General features: G+C 48.5%; 1 protein-coding gene across 2 annotated transcripts in view; it reads right to left on the bottom strand.

Annotated features, from left to right (window-relative positions):
* TMEM87B (transmembrane protein 87B) overlaps window positions 1-14,977 on the bottom strand; it is a 76,100-nt gene extending 61,123 nt beyond the window's left edge. For both annotated transcript variants that reach the window (XM_037807661.1, XM_037807662.1), the window contains exons 1-2: window positions 14,799-14,977; window positions 12,116-12,176 (exon numbers count right to left, since the gene is read on the bottom strand). In XM_037807661.1, coding sequence (XP_037663589.1) covers window positions 12,116-12,176; window positions 14,799-14,927 — 190 coding nt within the window. In that variant the 5' untranslated portion in view covers window positions 14,928-14,977. The remainder of the gene's footprint in view (window positions 1-12,115; window positions 12,177-14,798) is intronic.
* Between the last annotated feature and the right edge of the window lie 204 nt (window positions 14,978-15,181).

Here is a 15,181-nt window from a genome sequence, read left to right as displayed (position 1 = left end):
TTGCTTTATGTACTAATACCAACATACTCATAACAAAACAAGGAAGAAATATTCATATCATCACACTCCTCGTTTCTGAAACTGTTCACGTGATCATAGTTCATATTTACCATTATTTTCTTCTACTACTCAATTCCGTGTTCCCTTTACCCTCAGCAAGCACTTCAGCTGGCCATGGTTCTTTGCCTGGTGGCGTGACCCAAATCTTCATTCCTGGTTTCCTGGTCATTGGTAGTCCTGCCTGGATTGGGTTGTTGCAGTTTTCCATTGACTTGAATCACGGGGCATGGTAATACTAAGAGACGCCCTAGGGGATCTCCTTATTCCAGGAAAACTCTTCATCATCTCCATTGTAGCTGCAGTGCTATTTCCCCTTGTTAGTCAGGATTAATCACTCCAGCCAGAACAGTAATCTCCTTCCTTGCCTGTTGATTCAGAGGCATGAGAAGCCCAAAGTGGGCAGGTGGCAGTCTTAACTTCCAGTTCAAAGGAATCACTGCTGCATCTCCTGGTGGGAGCACTCCTCCTTTTGGAACTACAATCTGTAGAGAAGCAGAGCTTAAGGTTGCAGGACAAGCAAAAATTTTCCTAATGGATCACTAGGGGTGATGTGAGTGGTGCCACTCCCATCTCCACCCCTTGATTCCTGGACCCATGAATCCTGGCTATGGGAGAAACAGCACCACAGAGTGGACGCTGATTCAGAGCACACACAGCCTCCTGGAGAACACCGCCCCAGCCCTGCAAGGTATTGCCATCTAGTTGGCGCTGTAACTGAATCTTCAACAGGCCATTCCACTGTTCTATCAACCCAGCTGCCTCTGGATGATGGGGAACATGGTAAGACCAGAGAATTCCATGAGCATGTGCCCATCCCCTCACTTCATTTGCTGTGAAGTGGGTTCCTTGGTCAGAAGCAATGCTGTGTGGAATACCACGATGGTGCATAAGGCATTCTGTAAGTCCACAGATGGTAGTTTTGGCAGAAGCACTTCGTGCAGGGAAGGCAAACCCATATCCAGACTACATGCCTATTCCAGTAAGAACAAATCGCTGCCCCTTCCATGATGGAAGTGGTCCAATGCAATCAACCTGCCACCAGGTAGCAGGCTGGTCACCTCAGGGAATGGTGCCATATCGGGGACTGAGTGTGGATCTCTGCTGCTGGCAGACTGGACACTCAGCAGTGGCTGTGGCCAGGTCAGCCTTGGTGAGTGGAAGTCCATGTTGCTGAGCCCATGCGTAACCTCCATCCCTACCGCCATGACCACTTTGTTCATGAGCCCACTGGGCAATGACAACAGTAGCTGGGGAAAGAGGCTGAACAGTATCCAAAGAAGGGGTCATCTTATCCACTTGATTATTAAAACTTTCCTCTGCTGCAGTCACCCTTTGGTGAACATTCACATGGGACATTGATATCTGCATGTTTTTTGCCCACTCAGAAAGGTCTATCCACACACCTTCCCCAGACTTGTCACCAATTTTCCAACCATGTTCCTTCCAAGTCCCTGACCATCCAGCCAAACCATTAGCAACAGCCCAGGAATCAGTATACAAACGCACCTCTGGCCAGTTCTCCTTCCAAGCAAAATGAACAACCAGGTGCACTGCTGAAAGTTCTGCCCACTAGGAGGATTTCCCCTCACCACTGTCCTTCAGGGACATCCCAGAAAGGGGCTGCAGTGCTGCAGCTGTCCACTTTCGGGTGGTGGCTGCATATCACGAAGAATCATCTGTAAACCAGGCCTTAGTTTTCTCTTCCTCAGTCAACTGACTGTAAGGAACTCCCCAAGATGCCATAGCTGTGGGCTGGGAAAGAGAAGGTAATGTCACAGGACTGGGGGCCATGGGCATTTGGGCCACTTCCTCACATAACTTACTTGTGCCTTCAGAAACCACTTGAACTTTATCTCATTTGTATCATTTCCATTTCATGATGGAGTGCTGCTGTGAATGCCCAACTTTAGGACTTGGTGGGTCAGACAACACCTGGTTCATGATCAGCAACTCAGGTCTCATTGTAACTTAGTGGCCCATAGTTAAGTGTTCAGTCTCTATTAAGGCCCAGTAGCAGGCCAAAAGCTATTTCTCAAAAGGAGAGTACTTATCTGCAGAGGATGGAAGGGCTTTGCTCCAAAATCCTAAGGGCCTGCATTGTGATCCTCCTATAGGAGCCTGCCAAAGGCTCCAAACAGCATCTCAATTTGCCACTGACACTTCCAGCACCACTGGGTCAGCTGGATCATATGGTCCAAGTGGCAGAGCAGCTTGCACAGTAGCCTGGACCTGTCGCAGAGCCCCATCTTGTTCTGGCCCCAACTCAAAACTAGAAGCTTTTCTGGTCACTTGGTAAATGGGCTGGAATAGCACACCTAAATGAGGAATATGTTGTCTCCAAAATCCGAAGAGGCCAACTAAGCATTGTGCCTCTTTTTTGGTCGTAGAAGGGGCCAGATGCGACAGCTTATCCTTCACCTTAGAAGGAATATCTCAACATGCCCCACACCACTGGACACCTAGAAATTTTAGTGAGGAGGAAGGCCCCTGTATTTTTGTTGGATTTATCTCCCATCCTCTCACTAGGCCCAATATATCATCAATATAATGGATTAGCATGATGCCTTGTGGGAGGGAGAAAGATCAAGATCTCTGTGGACAATGTTATGACATAGGGCTGGAGAGTTGATATACCTCTGAGGAAGCACAATGAATGTTTACTGCTGGCCTTGCCAGATGAAGGCAAACTGTTTCTGGTGGTCCTTACTAACAGCTATTGAGAAAAAAGTGTTTGCCACACCAAAAGCTGCATGCCAGTTACCATGGGATGTGTCGGTTTGCTCAAGTAATGACACCACATCTGGAACAGCAGCTGCAATTGGAGTCACCACCTGGTTAAGCTTACGATAATCTATCTATGATAGCCATCCTCCAAGACTCATCTGTTTTCTGCACAGGCCAAATGGGAGAGCTGAATGGGGATGTGGTGGGAATCACCCCCCTGCATCCTTCAAATCCTAAAGAGTGGCAGTAATCTCTACAATCCCTCTAGGAATCCAGTATTGCTTCTGGTTTACTATTTTGCTCCACAGGGGCAGTTCTAGTGGCTTCCACTTGGCCTTTCCCACCATAATAGCCCTCACTCCACAAGTCAGGGAACCAACATGGGGATTCTGCCAGTTGCTGAGTATGTCTATGCCAGGTATGCATTCCAGAACTGGGGACATAACCACAGAATGGGTCTGGAGACCCACTGGGCCACTGTGACATGGACCTGAGATAAAACTCCACTGATCACCTGATCTCCATAAGCCCCAACTCTGACTCATGGACCACAGTGAAGTTTTGGGTCTCCTGGAATTAATGTCACTTCTGAACCAGTGTCTAATAATCTACAAAATACCTGATCATTTCCTTTTTCCCAATGCACAGTTACCCTGGTAGAAGGCCGTAGGTCCCCCTGGGGAAGGCTGGGAGGAAGAGTAACAGTATAAATTTTTGGTTGTGTAACAGGGTCCTTCCCCTTATTCAAGGAGCTCTGGGTCTGTAAACTGTCTCAAGTCTGGGAATTGATTAAGGGACCATGACACTCTGTTTCTGTGATTCACATTAGACTTTTGTTTACCTAGAATTCTTCTGCTTATACAGATCAAAGAAGAAATTGACTTCCCATAGATTTAACTTCTAAGTACTCCATGATCTACTAGCCAACACTGTAAGTCTCTGCGAATCAGAGTATTTTGACTGCTGCTTTGAGCCTGTTTTCCATTATGGTAGCCACACCCACCTTGTCTTTGACGATTAACTGCTGCCACGTGGCTTTTGCCCACTTGGGATCTGATTATCCCCATTGTGTTAAGGATTCCAGCTCAGTGACAGCAGTTCCCACAGTAATACCTGACCTTCAGAGAAAGGCAACTACAGAGCTCTTCAGGGATGATGGAGCTAGTTTCACAAATTTATTCCTCACGGTCCTGATGAAAGGTGTGTCCTCTGGATAGTCCCGGGGTGTGTGAGCAGGTCTTCCATGATAAATCCACTCTAATGTTCCAATCTCTCTAAGCCTTTGAACCCCCTCCTCTACATTATACCAGAGCAGTTCTGGCATTTCGACCTCAGGTAATGTTGGCCACCTTTTGATGCATGTTTCAGCCAACCACCCAAACTGTTAGCACCCTTTCTAACCCCTCAAGCCACAGTGAATGCAGAATCTCTGCTTAGTGGGCCTATATCAATAAATTCAGCCTGATCCAACTATATATTCCTTCAACCATTCTCCCATACCCTTAATATCCATTCCCACATATTCCTGATTCTGTCTATAAAAATTGGAAAACTCATGCAGTTCTTTGTACCTCATCCTTTGGGGCCTACTGGAACTTTAGTCTAGTTATATATTGTGCCAGTTTGAATGTATTATGTCCCCCCAAACGCCATTATCTTTGATGCAATCTTGTGTGGGCAGATGTTTGGTGTTGATTAGATTGTAATTCTTTGAGTGTTTCCATGGAGATGTGACCCACCCAAATGTAGGTGATAACTCTGATTAGATAATTTCCATGAAGGTGTGGCCCTGCCCATTCAGCATGGGCCTTGATTAGTTTACTAGAGCACTATATAAGCTCGGACAGAAGGAATGAGCTTGCTATAGCTAAGAGGGACTCTTAGAAGAATGCACAGGAGCTAAGAGAGGGACGTCCTGGGAGAAAGCCATTTTGAAATCAGAACTCTGGAACAGATGCCAGCTACGTGCCTTCCCAGCTAATAGAGGTTTTGTGGATGCCATTGGCCATCCTCCAGTGAAGGTACCCGATTGTTGATGCATTACCTTGGACGCTTTACGGCCTTAAGACTGTAACTGTGTAACCAAATAAGCCCCCTTTTATAAAAGCCAATCCATTTCTGGTGTTTTGCAAAAAGGCAGCATTAGCAAACCGGAATATATTTCTTGAAGCAAAGACTGGTGGTGGGGGCAGGTCATAAAAAGAATTAGAAGTATCCCTCAAGCCAATAACTTCCTGGCATCCCCCTGCAGTTTCCTCCGGTGAAACAGGATTAACCTCTCCAAAGGAGTGAGGACTGCTTTCTCAGGGGAGGTGATTACAGGTTTAGCAGGCACTGAAGGGTTAATCTCTTTAGGTGGAGGTTGGATGGTAGGCTCCTCTGGGCAGACTAGAGGTGGTGGGGCTGTTTCCTCCGAGCAGGCTGGAGGTCGGGGGGCTTTTTCCATTACAGGTATCGGTGGCAAAGACTCAGAAGAATGCAGAGTTCCAATTTCCCCACTGCCATCATTATCAACCCAAATGTACCCATTCCAATTTTCAGGATCCCGTTCCTTACCAATTAACTCCCTCACTTTAACAGCAGATACCCTGCAAGGATGGGAATTCAGTTTATGTTGTAATTCAGCCACTCACACAAATGAGCCTCTGGGTCTGGTATCCAGAAATCTCAAGTCTGCAGCTACAAAGAATATAAGATTTTCTTTCAGGGCACACACAGAAACTTCCATGTCCTTTGTGTGGTGCTTAAGCTGGAAATATGAAGCCTTGAGCTCATCCCTTTCTTTTACAAGTGTATCCAGCATATTTAAGAACAACCAGCCATCATCATTATACTTTGTAATTCCACAAAACTCAGCGAAGATGTCAAAAACATTCTCACCCAGAGCCTTGCCTCTTTTAGGATTATGAGTAGCAGTATCCAGCAGGGATATTTTGCATATCTCTATTGCCAATCCACACCATGGACTCTTAGTGCCACCTTCATCATTTGAAACAGAGTCACTGGTGCCTTGGAATCCAATCAGGTTAGAGAACCAATTCCAAAACCCCCAGAACCAACTCAGAAATCTCATCCTTAAGATTCTGTTTCTCAAGAACCACTCCCAGTACCAAAATTTGTATTAGGGTTCTCTAGGGAAACAGAAGATTTATATATATAAATATTTTAAACATGTAAATATTATGAGATTTTTTTCTACAGGAATTGGCTTGCATAACTGTGGGGACGGGCAAGTAAAAATTCTGTAGGGCAGGCTGTAAGCCAGGAACTCCGATGCAAGTTTTCAATGAGCTCCCCAGGAGCAGCGGGCTGTAGATCTGGAAATTCTCCCGACTGCCGACATCATCGCTTCTCCTTGTAAGGCCTTCACCTGATTGGATGATGCATCTCTCATTGTTGAAGGCAGTCTCCTCAGTTGATTACAGGTGTCATCAGCCATAGAGGCGATCGACTTACCAAAGATTTATCCAAGAAACGTCCTCACAGTAATTGTCAGGCCAGCACTTGCTTGACCAGACAACTGGGCACCATAACCTAGCCAAGGTGACAGGTGAACTTAACCATCACCTCGGCAAAGGACCTGACATTTCTCCAAAGAAGATATATAAATGGTCAACAACACATGAAAACATGCTCAACATTATTAGCCGTTAGGGAAATGCAAATCAAAACCACAATGAGATACCACCTGACACCCACTAGAATGGATATTATTTAAAAAACAAAAGCAAACAACAGAACATCGTAAGTCTGGGAGAGGAAATGGAGAAATAGGAATGCTTGTACGCTGTTGGCAGGAATGTAAAATGGTGCAGCCACTGTGGAAAACAGTTTGGCCGTTCCTCAATAAGTTAAACATAGGACTATCATATGACCTGACAATCCTACTTCTAGGTATATACCCCAAAAACTGAAAGCAGGGACTCAAAAAGATATTTGTACAGCAGTATTATTCAGAATAGCCAAAAGATGTAAACAACCCAAATGCCCATTTGCAGATGAAAGGATAAACAAAAATGTGGTCTGTACATGCAGTGGCATATTTCTCAGCCTTAAAAAGGAATGAAGGAGGCGGGGAAAGATGGTGGCATAGGGAGGTGGGAAATCTATTTAGTCCTCTGCAACAACTAGCATATAGCCAGGAACAACTAGTAAATAGCCTGGAACAACTGTTGGGGGACATCCTTGACTGGACACACATCGTACACCAGCCTGGAACGGGTGGAATGGCTGAGATCACAGCACAGAACTGTTAGGAAAGCTCCCCAAACTGTGGAGCTGGTGTCCCTCCCCCACCGGCTGAGCTGGAACACTTCCCTGTGGGCAAAAGAAGCAGTCTACTAGGAGGAAGGTAGCTCAACCAAGCTCCAGCTGTGTTTTGGTTAACAAATTTGGACTAGTGAATACAAGCTACAAGTACAGATAAACCCAGAGCAAGCAGGAAAGGAACCCAGAGGTTTCTCCCGGCAGAGGGGAGAAAAAATACATAAATAGATAAAAACAGAGGCTTTTGGGATCAGCTGAGTTCAGAATATTGAAAAAGGGCTGGGTGCCAAGAAAAGGGGCACAAAGAACTGGGCAGCAACTCTGGTTCTTGACTGGTAACTGGGGGGCTGCGGACTGGCTCTGAAAGGGGACTTCTTTCTTTTTTCCTCTCATCCTAAGTCGCTCATTACAGAAAGCCTCAGACATTTTCAGTTCTGTCTTGAACCAGGCAAGGGTGGAGTTAGCAGTCAGAGAGACAAAGGAGGAATTCAAGTGGAGAAGGTAACTCCCTAAAGGACTTATCTTCCCTAAGAAAATGGGGGCAGGCGCCAGCTCAAGTGGCTGCCCTCCCTCAGAGAATCTGGGACTCCAGGGCCTGTGTGTGTGTGGGTGGGGTGGACAGAAGCAGCTTAAGCTTGGCTTCTGCACCCTCGGCCCCTGGCCAGGACAGCATCCACTGCAAATTAAAGGGACCACACCTCTTTAGACCAGTGGGGAGCTGTGGGCTGACAAGCACCATCTGCCGGGCAGGACGGGGAGCTCCAAGTCTAGAGGCCTCCTGGGAAAGTCTGACAACCTGCTGGGTTCCTGTCTGGGGTGATGGGAAAGTCCTGACAACGGACAATGGTGAGGGCAGCACACTATAAATGTGATCAGTCCCACTGGATGGTACGTCTGGGAGCGGGTGAGATGGGAAAGTTTATGTTGTATACATGTTTCCATAATTTTTTAATAAAGAAAAAAAGAGCAATGAAAGAGACAGTGACAATTAAGTGTGATTATGTTAAATCCAATGATCCTGGACTGGATCTAATAATGGGGGAGAAAAGGCCCAAAAGGACATTATTGGGATCTGGAAGCCACACCGGAAGCTTTATGCCAACGTTAACGTTCTTGAACTTAATAACTGTACTTAAGGAAATGCACGTGAAATATTATGTGTTCAAGGAGCATGATGCATACAACCCACCTCTCACAAATTTAGGAAACTGACAGATAGGTAGACAGACAGATGAATGGATGGAGGGATGGATGGATGGATGGAAGGAAGGAAGGATGGATGGATGGATGGAATGCCACAGCATATGGGGCAGAATGTTAAAACTGTTGGATCTGGTATCTGGGAGGGGGTGTGTTGGAGTTCTATGTGTGGGTTTTGTGTTATTTTTGCAATTTTCCTATAAATTTGAAATTATTTCAAAATAAAAAGTTTTAAAAAATTTCTTTAAAAATCCAAGCCAGCTTTTTTCATAGAAATTGACTAGCTGCTACTAAAATTTTTATGAAAATACAAAGGACCTAGAATAGCCAAACAGTTTCAAAAAAGAACAAAGTTGGAGGGCTTATACTATCTGATTTCAAAACATAACATAAGCTGCAGTATTCATAACAGAGTGATCCTGGGGTACGGGGGTAAGGACAGACATGCAGATCAAGGAAACAGACGACAGAGCCCAGGAAAGCCAACTGAGACAAGATCAAATGTTCACAAAGGAGTCAAAGTAATTCATCGGGGAAGGGATCGTCTTTTCCATCAATGATATGGAACAACTGCATATGGAAAAAAAATAAATCCCAACCTTCATCTCAGATGATAAAGGCTAAAACTTGATAGATTATGATCTAGAGGAAAATAAAGGAGAAAAATCTCTGTAACCCTGGGGTAGGTAAATATTTCTTAGTATTCAAAAAGCACAAACAATAAAAGAAAAAAATGATAAACTGAACTTCATAAAAATTTAAAATTTCTGCCTTTCAAAAGACATTAAAAAAATGAACAAGCAAACAGAATTGGAGAGAATATATGGATTACATAAATCTAACAAAGGACTCAGACCCAGAATATACAGAGCTATTTCAACTTATTAATGAGAAGAAAAACATAATAAAAATGAACAAAATATTTGAGCAGACACTTCACAAAAAAATATATACGGATGACAAACATGAAAAGTCATGCAACATAATCAGTCAACAGGAAAATAGAAATTAAAACTAAAATAAGCTACTACTACACATCTATAGAATTGCCAAAATTAAGACAAAACCAAGACAATTCCAAATTGCCAAGGATCTGGAGCAACTGGAACTCTCAAACATTACTGATGGGACTTAACATTGATATAACGACTCCATAAAACAGCTTAGTGGTTTCTTAGAAAGTTAAACATACACTTACCATACAACCCAGCAACATCACTCTTAGGTATTAACCCAAGAGAAATGAAAACTTACGTCCACACAAAGACTTGCAAGACAATGTTTGTAGCAGCTTTATTCTTAACAGCCCAAAATAGAAAGAATCTAAACATGCTGATTAGCAGGTAAATGAATAAAGAAATTGTGGCATAACTGTACTCAGCAAAAAGAAATAAACCACTAGCAGAAGCAATGACTCAGATAAACTAAAACTTTATTCTGAGCAAAACAAGTCAGACACAAAAGTGTGCATACTATACGACTTCATTTGTTTGAAACTTGAGAAAAAAACTGATTGTGAAAAAAAGCAGACCGGTGGTTAGCTGGAGTCAGGAGATGGTGGAGGCTTGACTGACAAAGGGCAACTGACTTCCAGAATGATCTTGATTCTTAACACGTGCACATTTTACAGATATAAATTTCACCTCAACAGAGTTGGGAAAAAAAAGAATATCCAAATAGTACCAGGCAGAGAGCTGGGCTAAGGGCTGAGATCTTGGGCTGTGTGGCCATGCCACCAGCCCCGTTCCAGGGCCACCCTGAGGTATTCCTGCCAGCTTAACTGCCAGCTCCAGCTGCTACAGGCTCCTGATTACTTTTGTCCCTCTTTCTTCAAACTAGTCATAAGTAAATATTTTGATTAAGATGAAAGGGATACATGCAGGATTTTATGACATGCCAAAGGATACCTCAACCAAGATGAGTACTCACTCTGAATTTATTAAACCCACAACCCACATCCCTTCATCCTATTCTCTATCATAAGAAATCCTATCAAATGCATGGCTATAATTAAAATCCCTGATATGCCACTCTAATAACAATTCTATCCAACAAAAGCTACCTCGACAACTTAACGGGTCACGTTTAACAGATGAGCACTTAAAACACAGCAAGCGCTGAGCTACAAGCCGACTCTCCTTCTATTCTCACCACCGCTCTGTAGTCGTCAACTATTCTACAGATGTGGAAAGCGCGGCTCAGAGAGGCTGGGTTACCCACTCAAGGTCACACAGTCGGTCAGTGAGGACCTGGATGTGAAACCCAGATCTAACCAAGAACAAACCTTCAGATTTGGTCACAGATCAACCTCAGATTCATTGCTCCTTGGTTTCCAGAAAGCACTATTTTCTTCCTTGTGTACCATACAGGATGTGTCGACTTCTGTTCTTCTAAAGGATCCCCACCCTGACGACCCCAGGAGCTTCCAGAGGTTCCTTGTGACCGCATTCCCGACGGGGAGCCAGGTGCCTGAGCCATCGCACATCTGGAACAGTCCTCAGTGCCAGAGGCACGAGGGTCTGGCTCTGGGCCCTCTCCACAGTCCGGATGCACAAGCCAGCCTGCGGCCGCCGTGCTACCCCTCCAGCCCCCCTGGGAGAATGTCCCGGCAAACATGGCAGTAGAGCAGGAGCCTCAGCACATGCTGCCCGCACCCGCGGCCCAGCACGGCTGCCAACTCGGGTCGAGGTTCCCCGCCACCGTGCTAGTGGACATGGCCAGCTCGGCCCGACTGGATGCTCGTCTTCTCATGCTCTTGCCCCCAACTCCCTTCTGCCGCTCCTTTCTTGCTTCAGACATGCTGATATCACTGTTTTGATTCTAATCTACTCTTAGCTGATCTTAAGCATTGGGTTCTGAATTTTAAAAATCAAATTCCAGGCTTCAGTGGTCCCAATTTCTTTTTTCCCACATAACATTTTTGTCTGCACCAGTCTGAGGTCCTTTTAAATCCAATTTGTCTAGACTTTGAGACACGAATTCATTAAAGTTGCCAGCTGCCGAAACTTCTTCCTGGCCCACGTTGGCCTTTGATTTCCTCCAACCAAGCCCTCACCCCTCTGATGGTCTATGGTATCCCAGGGTTGTTCTAAACCATCACTACCTTCCAGGTGGTGGCTGCTCCACCTTCCTCAGGAGAGACCACCTGGCGCAGAATCTCCCAGACAGACAACCAGAGGACACTGAGCGCGGGAAAGGGGCTTCGGAGCCCAGAGAGGCCAACGTGCTCTACACCAGGGAAAACTGCCCTTTATCCCCGACTTTAACCTGGCAACACACTTTCCCAGCTCTACTGGAAACGATACGAGTTAGAGAGCCGTGCCCGTGACCCCACATGAACCTATGAGAAGTGCTGAAAAGGCTCAAGATCGTGATACAGTAATTCTGGTCCACCAGCCCTGTGCTGAAGAGACAGGCCTGCCTGACGAGGTGCCACCTCGGGGCTCTGAAGTCCCCACCGGAGCAGGAACGGCCAGCAATCCCTGCGTCATGCCAGGATACACACGGTCAGAAAACAATCGGTACAAATGACATCGCAATTGTGACATTCCATACATTCTTCAAAGGAATTTATCTGCTTTTAAAATCTTTGCTTAAGTCTGCTTTATTAAACTTTAATTATAATTCTAAAACATTGATTCATATTATATTTTCTGAGACATGATCATAAAAATCAATTCTTGCAAAAAACCAAGCCTTGACTGAAACAAAGAAAACCTGAAACTGTTAGAAGCACTTAAAAACAAAGCATTTGCTTAGTTTATTACATATATTAATTTACATTAAGTTAACATATTGGTTTTTAATGTCATACTACATGATACTAGTTTATAACGATAGTACTATATCAGCTTATTATACTTACCAGAAAACTTGATCTCAGTAGAGTTAAACATGGTTTTCCTAAATACCAAAGGTCCTGATTTCTAAAAGGAAAACCAAATGTAGAAAGCCCTTGTTAAAATTTTTTTCTCTACTATTTAAAAGTATAACTTTACCCAGAAAATGCAGTTCTAATCCTTGCAGTGCTCCCTACAAGCAGAGTGGTGGTTTTCTAAAAACGCAGACCCAAGCCGGGGCTCACTTGCTGAGGGGCTCGTCGGCCTGCTCCGTGCGCCCTGCAGGTGTGGGCCAGGGGTGGTCCTGCCTCCGCAACCCCGCAGCCCCCACCACGGAGGCAGCAGTGCGTGGTCTGGGGGGTGGGGGGGGGACACCACCACCTGTGCCGTGCCCACCTCCTCTCCAGGGATCATCATGAATGTACTTTTGATAAAACAACTTCCCCACTCCCCCGAGTTTCCGTTCAGCACTGCACTTAAAGTTTAGATCAAAATTCCCGCGGGACCTGAGCGGCCAAGCCCGGCCCCGCCCGCCAGCAACTTCCTTTCCAGCCCTGCAAAGCGCCTCCTTCCTGCTCCCAGGCCCTGGTGGCGCCTGGGAAATTACCGTCAAACCCTTTCCTCTCCCCCTTCTTCAGCCAGTGAAGTCCTCCCCCTGTAAAGCCCCTTCCCCAGCAGGCCCCCGGGGGCCCCTGCCAGCCCAGGCCCTCCCCACGTGGCCTCCAGCGCCCACTCTCCCTTGCAGCCCCTGCCACAAGGGAAATAACTTCAAGAATAAAAATTCTATAAGAAGGGGTATGTGACTGGGAACTGAAAAAAAACAGAGGACAGGATCAGTCACCCCCCCTGCGCTGCCCCTCCCCATTTCAATAACAATAAGAGAAGTGGGCAGGCCTAGAAGGGGAGATAAGAATTTGGGTCTACAATTTGAAGTGCAGACCCAACCCAGATCCCTCCCCTGAGCTCCAGGTCCAACAACCCGACTGCCCGGAGGACACGTCCACGGGCAGGTCCCACAAGCGCACCCCACCGGCCCCAGCGCAGGCTTTCCCTCGCTGCCCAACACCATCTGCCTGGCACCAGGTGAGGGCAGGGCCATCCCGCCACCTGGGCCTTGGTCTTGCCCCTGACACCATGGCTGGCTCGACATTTACTGCTGGGACTCCTGTGATCCCTAACTGGCCCCGCGGCCCCCAGACCTTAGCAGCCAAAGTGGCTGACATTTCTGTCTAAACCCCTCAAGGGTCCCCTGCTGGGGGCCTAATCCAACCTGGAGGTTCTGGCCCACAAGGAAACTTTTTTTTTAAGTTCCAAATTCGTTGACATCATAAAATCTGGATTTCATATAGTTAAAAATGTGGATTCTGGCTCCACTTTAAAAATCCAGAACTGATGGTTCTGTGCCTACATGTCTCATGGCAGGAGCCCACCCTCTGGACCCAGCCCACCGATGGGACTGCTGGTGCCCACTTCTGGCCTCCGCAAGGCCAGGCTTGGCACGGAGGGTGGACCTCATCCAGCAGGAGCACCGGAGCTTCCTGCACTCCGTGGAGGGCTGTCTCCTCCCCCGCCTTGTAACACCCAGCCAGACGCCTGCTCCAGAAGGTGGGGTTAGGGGGCCCCTCGTGTCCGACATCCCCAGGCAGCCGGCACGCGGTGACCCGTGTCTGACATCCCCAGGTGGCTGGCAAGCGGTGACCTGTGGACCCACTACCCCTGGCGCCGTGAGGCCTTCCCGAGAAGGGACCGCGCCTAAGGTTCGTCTGGGCCACCCCAACCACCAGGCTGCTGAGGGCACACCTGAGGGGCCCCAACGGTCTGCCCAACCTCACTAACAACACAACCATTTTTAGTGGATTTGGAGTTCAAGTGAAGGAAAGCCCCAAGTCCTTCCTGCTCTGCCAATAAGTTCTGACAACTTGAAGTGGGAGAAATTGAGCCCACTCTTTGCAAAGAGGGGCCTTACGAATAAGGGTAAATTAGACGGACCCAAGAGAAAAACGATTCCTCACATACCCGAAGCCAAGTCATCCTTCCCCAGGACCCCTGGCTTTTTGTACAGACGTGCAAAGGGGTCCGACACGCTGCCTCACTCCCTGTACTATTTACTTGGCCTAGTTTACGGCTCGGCCCGTTTGCTAAGAAGCAGATGGAAACTGTGGGTCACTGAGCTCTGCTTCTGCGCCTGCAGAGGAATTCAGCAACGGAGCCTTATGGCTGGGCTGACCCAGAGGACTTCCCGGAGGCAGTGGCCGCACCGAGCCGTGGAGATGCTGACAGGCCGGCTCCGGGCGAGTCGTCCGCGCGGTTCTGTGCTGCGGGTAGTGCCGTAGCCCGGGGTACGGCTTTCCGCTGGGTGAGGAAGTCAGCGTGCACACCCCATCTTTAGGACCTGGGACATCACCTCAGCGCGCGGGACGAACACCCCGCCCCGCCCGCGAGCGGTGACTCAGCTCCCGGCTCCCCGCCCGCTCGCCCCGCCCGGCACGGTGAGCCCCCGCGAGCACAGGCCCCCGCCGCGTGGAGGGGCGCCGGCCCCACGCCCCCCGCAGCCCGGGGCCCGCAGGAGGAGGCCCGAGAGCCAAGGGGCGGCCCCGGGAACGCGGCGCTCGGGACAGGAGCCCGCCGCAGAGACCAGGCCGCGGGGGCGCCGGGGCAGGCCCGGGGGTGCCGAGGGGCCCGGGACCCCGCCCCGCCGCGCCCACTCACGTCGCTGGCCGTGACTGCCCAGAGCCCGGGCTCGGGGACGGCGCCCACGGCCGCCGGGGCCCAGCACAGGAGGCACAGGACGGCGCGCAGCCGCGGGTCCCCGGCGCGGAGGCGGCGGACGGCGGCCATCTTGACGCCGAGGCGCACCTGGCGCAGCGAGACGCGGGTCCGTCCGGAGCCCCGCACCTGGGAGGGGAGGGCGGGGGCGGGGCCTGGGAGGCGGAGCCGGCCTGGGAAGGCGGGGCCTGGGTCTGGGAGGCGGGGCTCGGCGGCCGGGGCCTGGGGGCGGGGCCTGGGGGCGGAGCGTGGGTCTGGGAGGCGGGGCTCGGCGGCCGGGGCCTGGTCCTGGGAGGTGGAGCGGGGCGTGGGGGCGGGGCGTGGGG

This window comes from Choloepus didactylus, chromosome 17 (assembly GCF_015220235.1).
Source record: "Choloepus didactylus isolate mChoDid1 chromosome 17, mChoDid1.pri, whole genome shotgun sequence".
Taxonomy (NCBI): Eukaryota; Metazoa; Chordata; class Mammalia; order Pilosa; family Megalonychidae; genus Choloepus; species Choloepus didactylus.
This window is presented reverse-complemented; position numbering and strand designations above follow the sequence as displayed.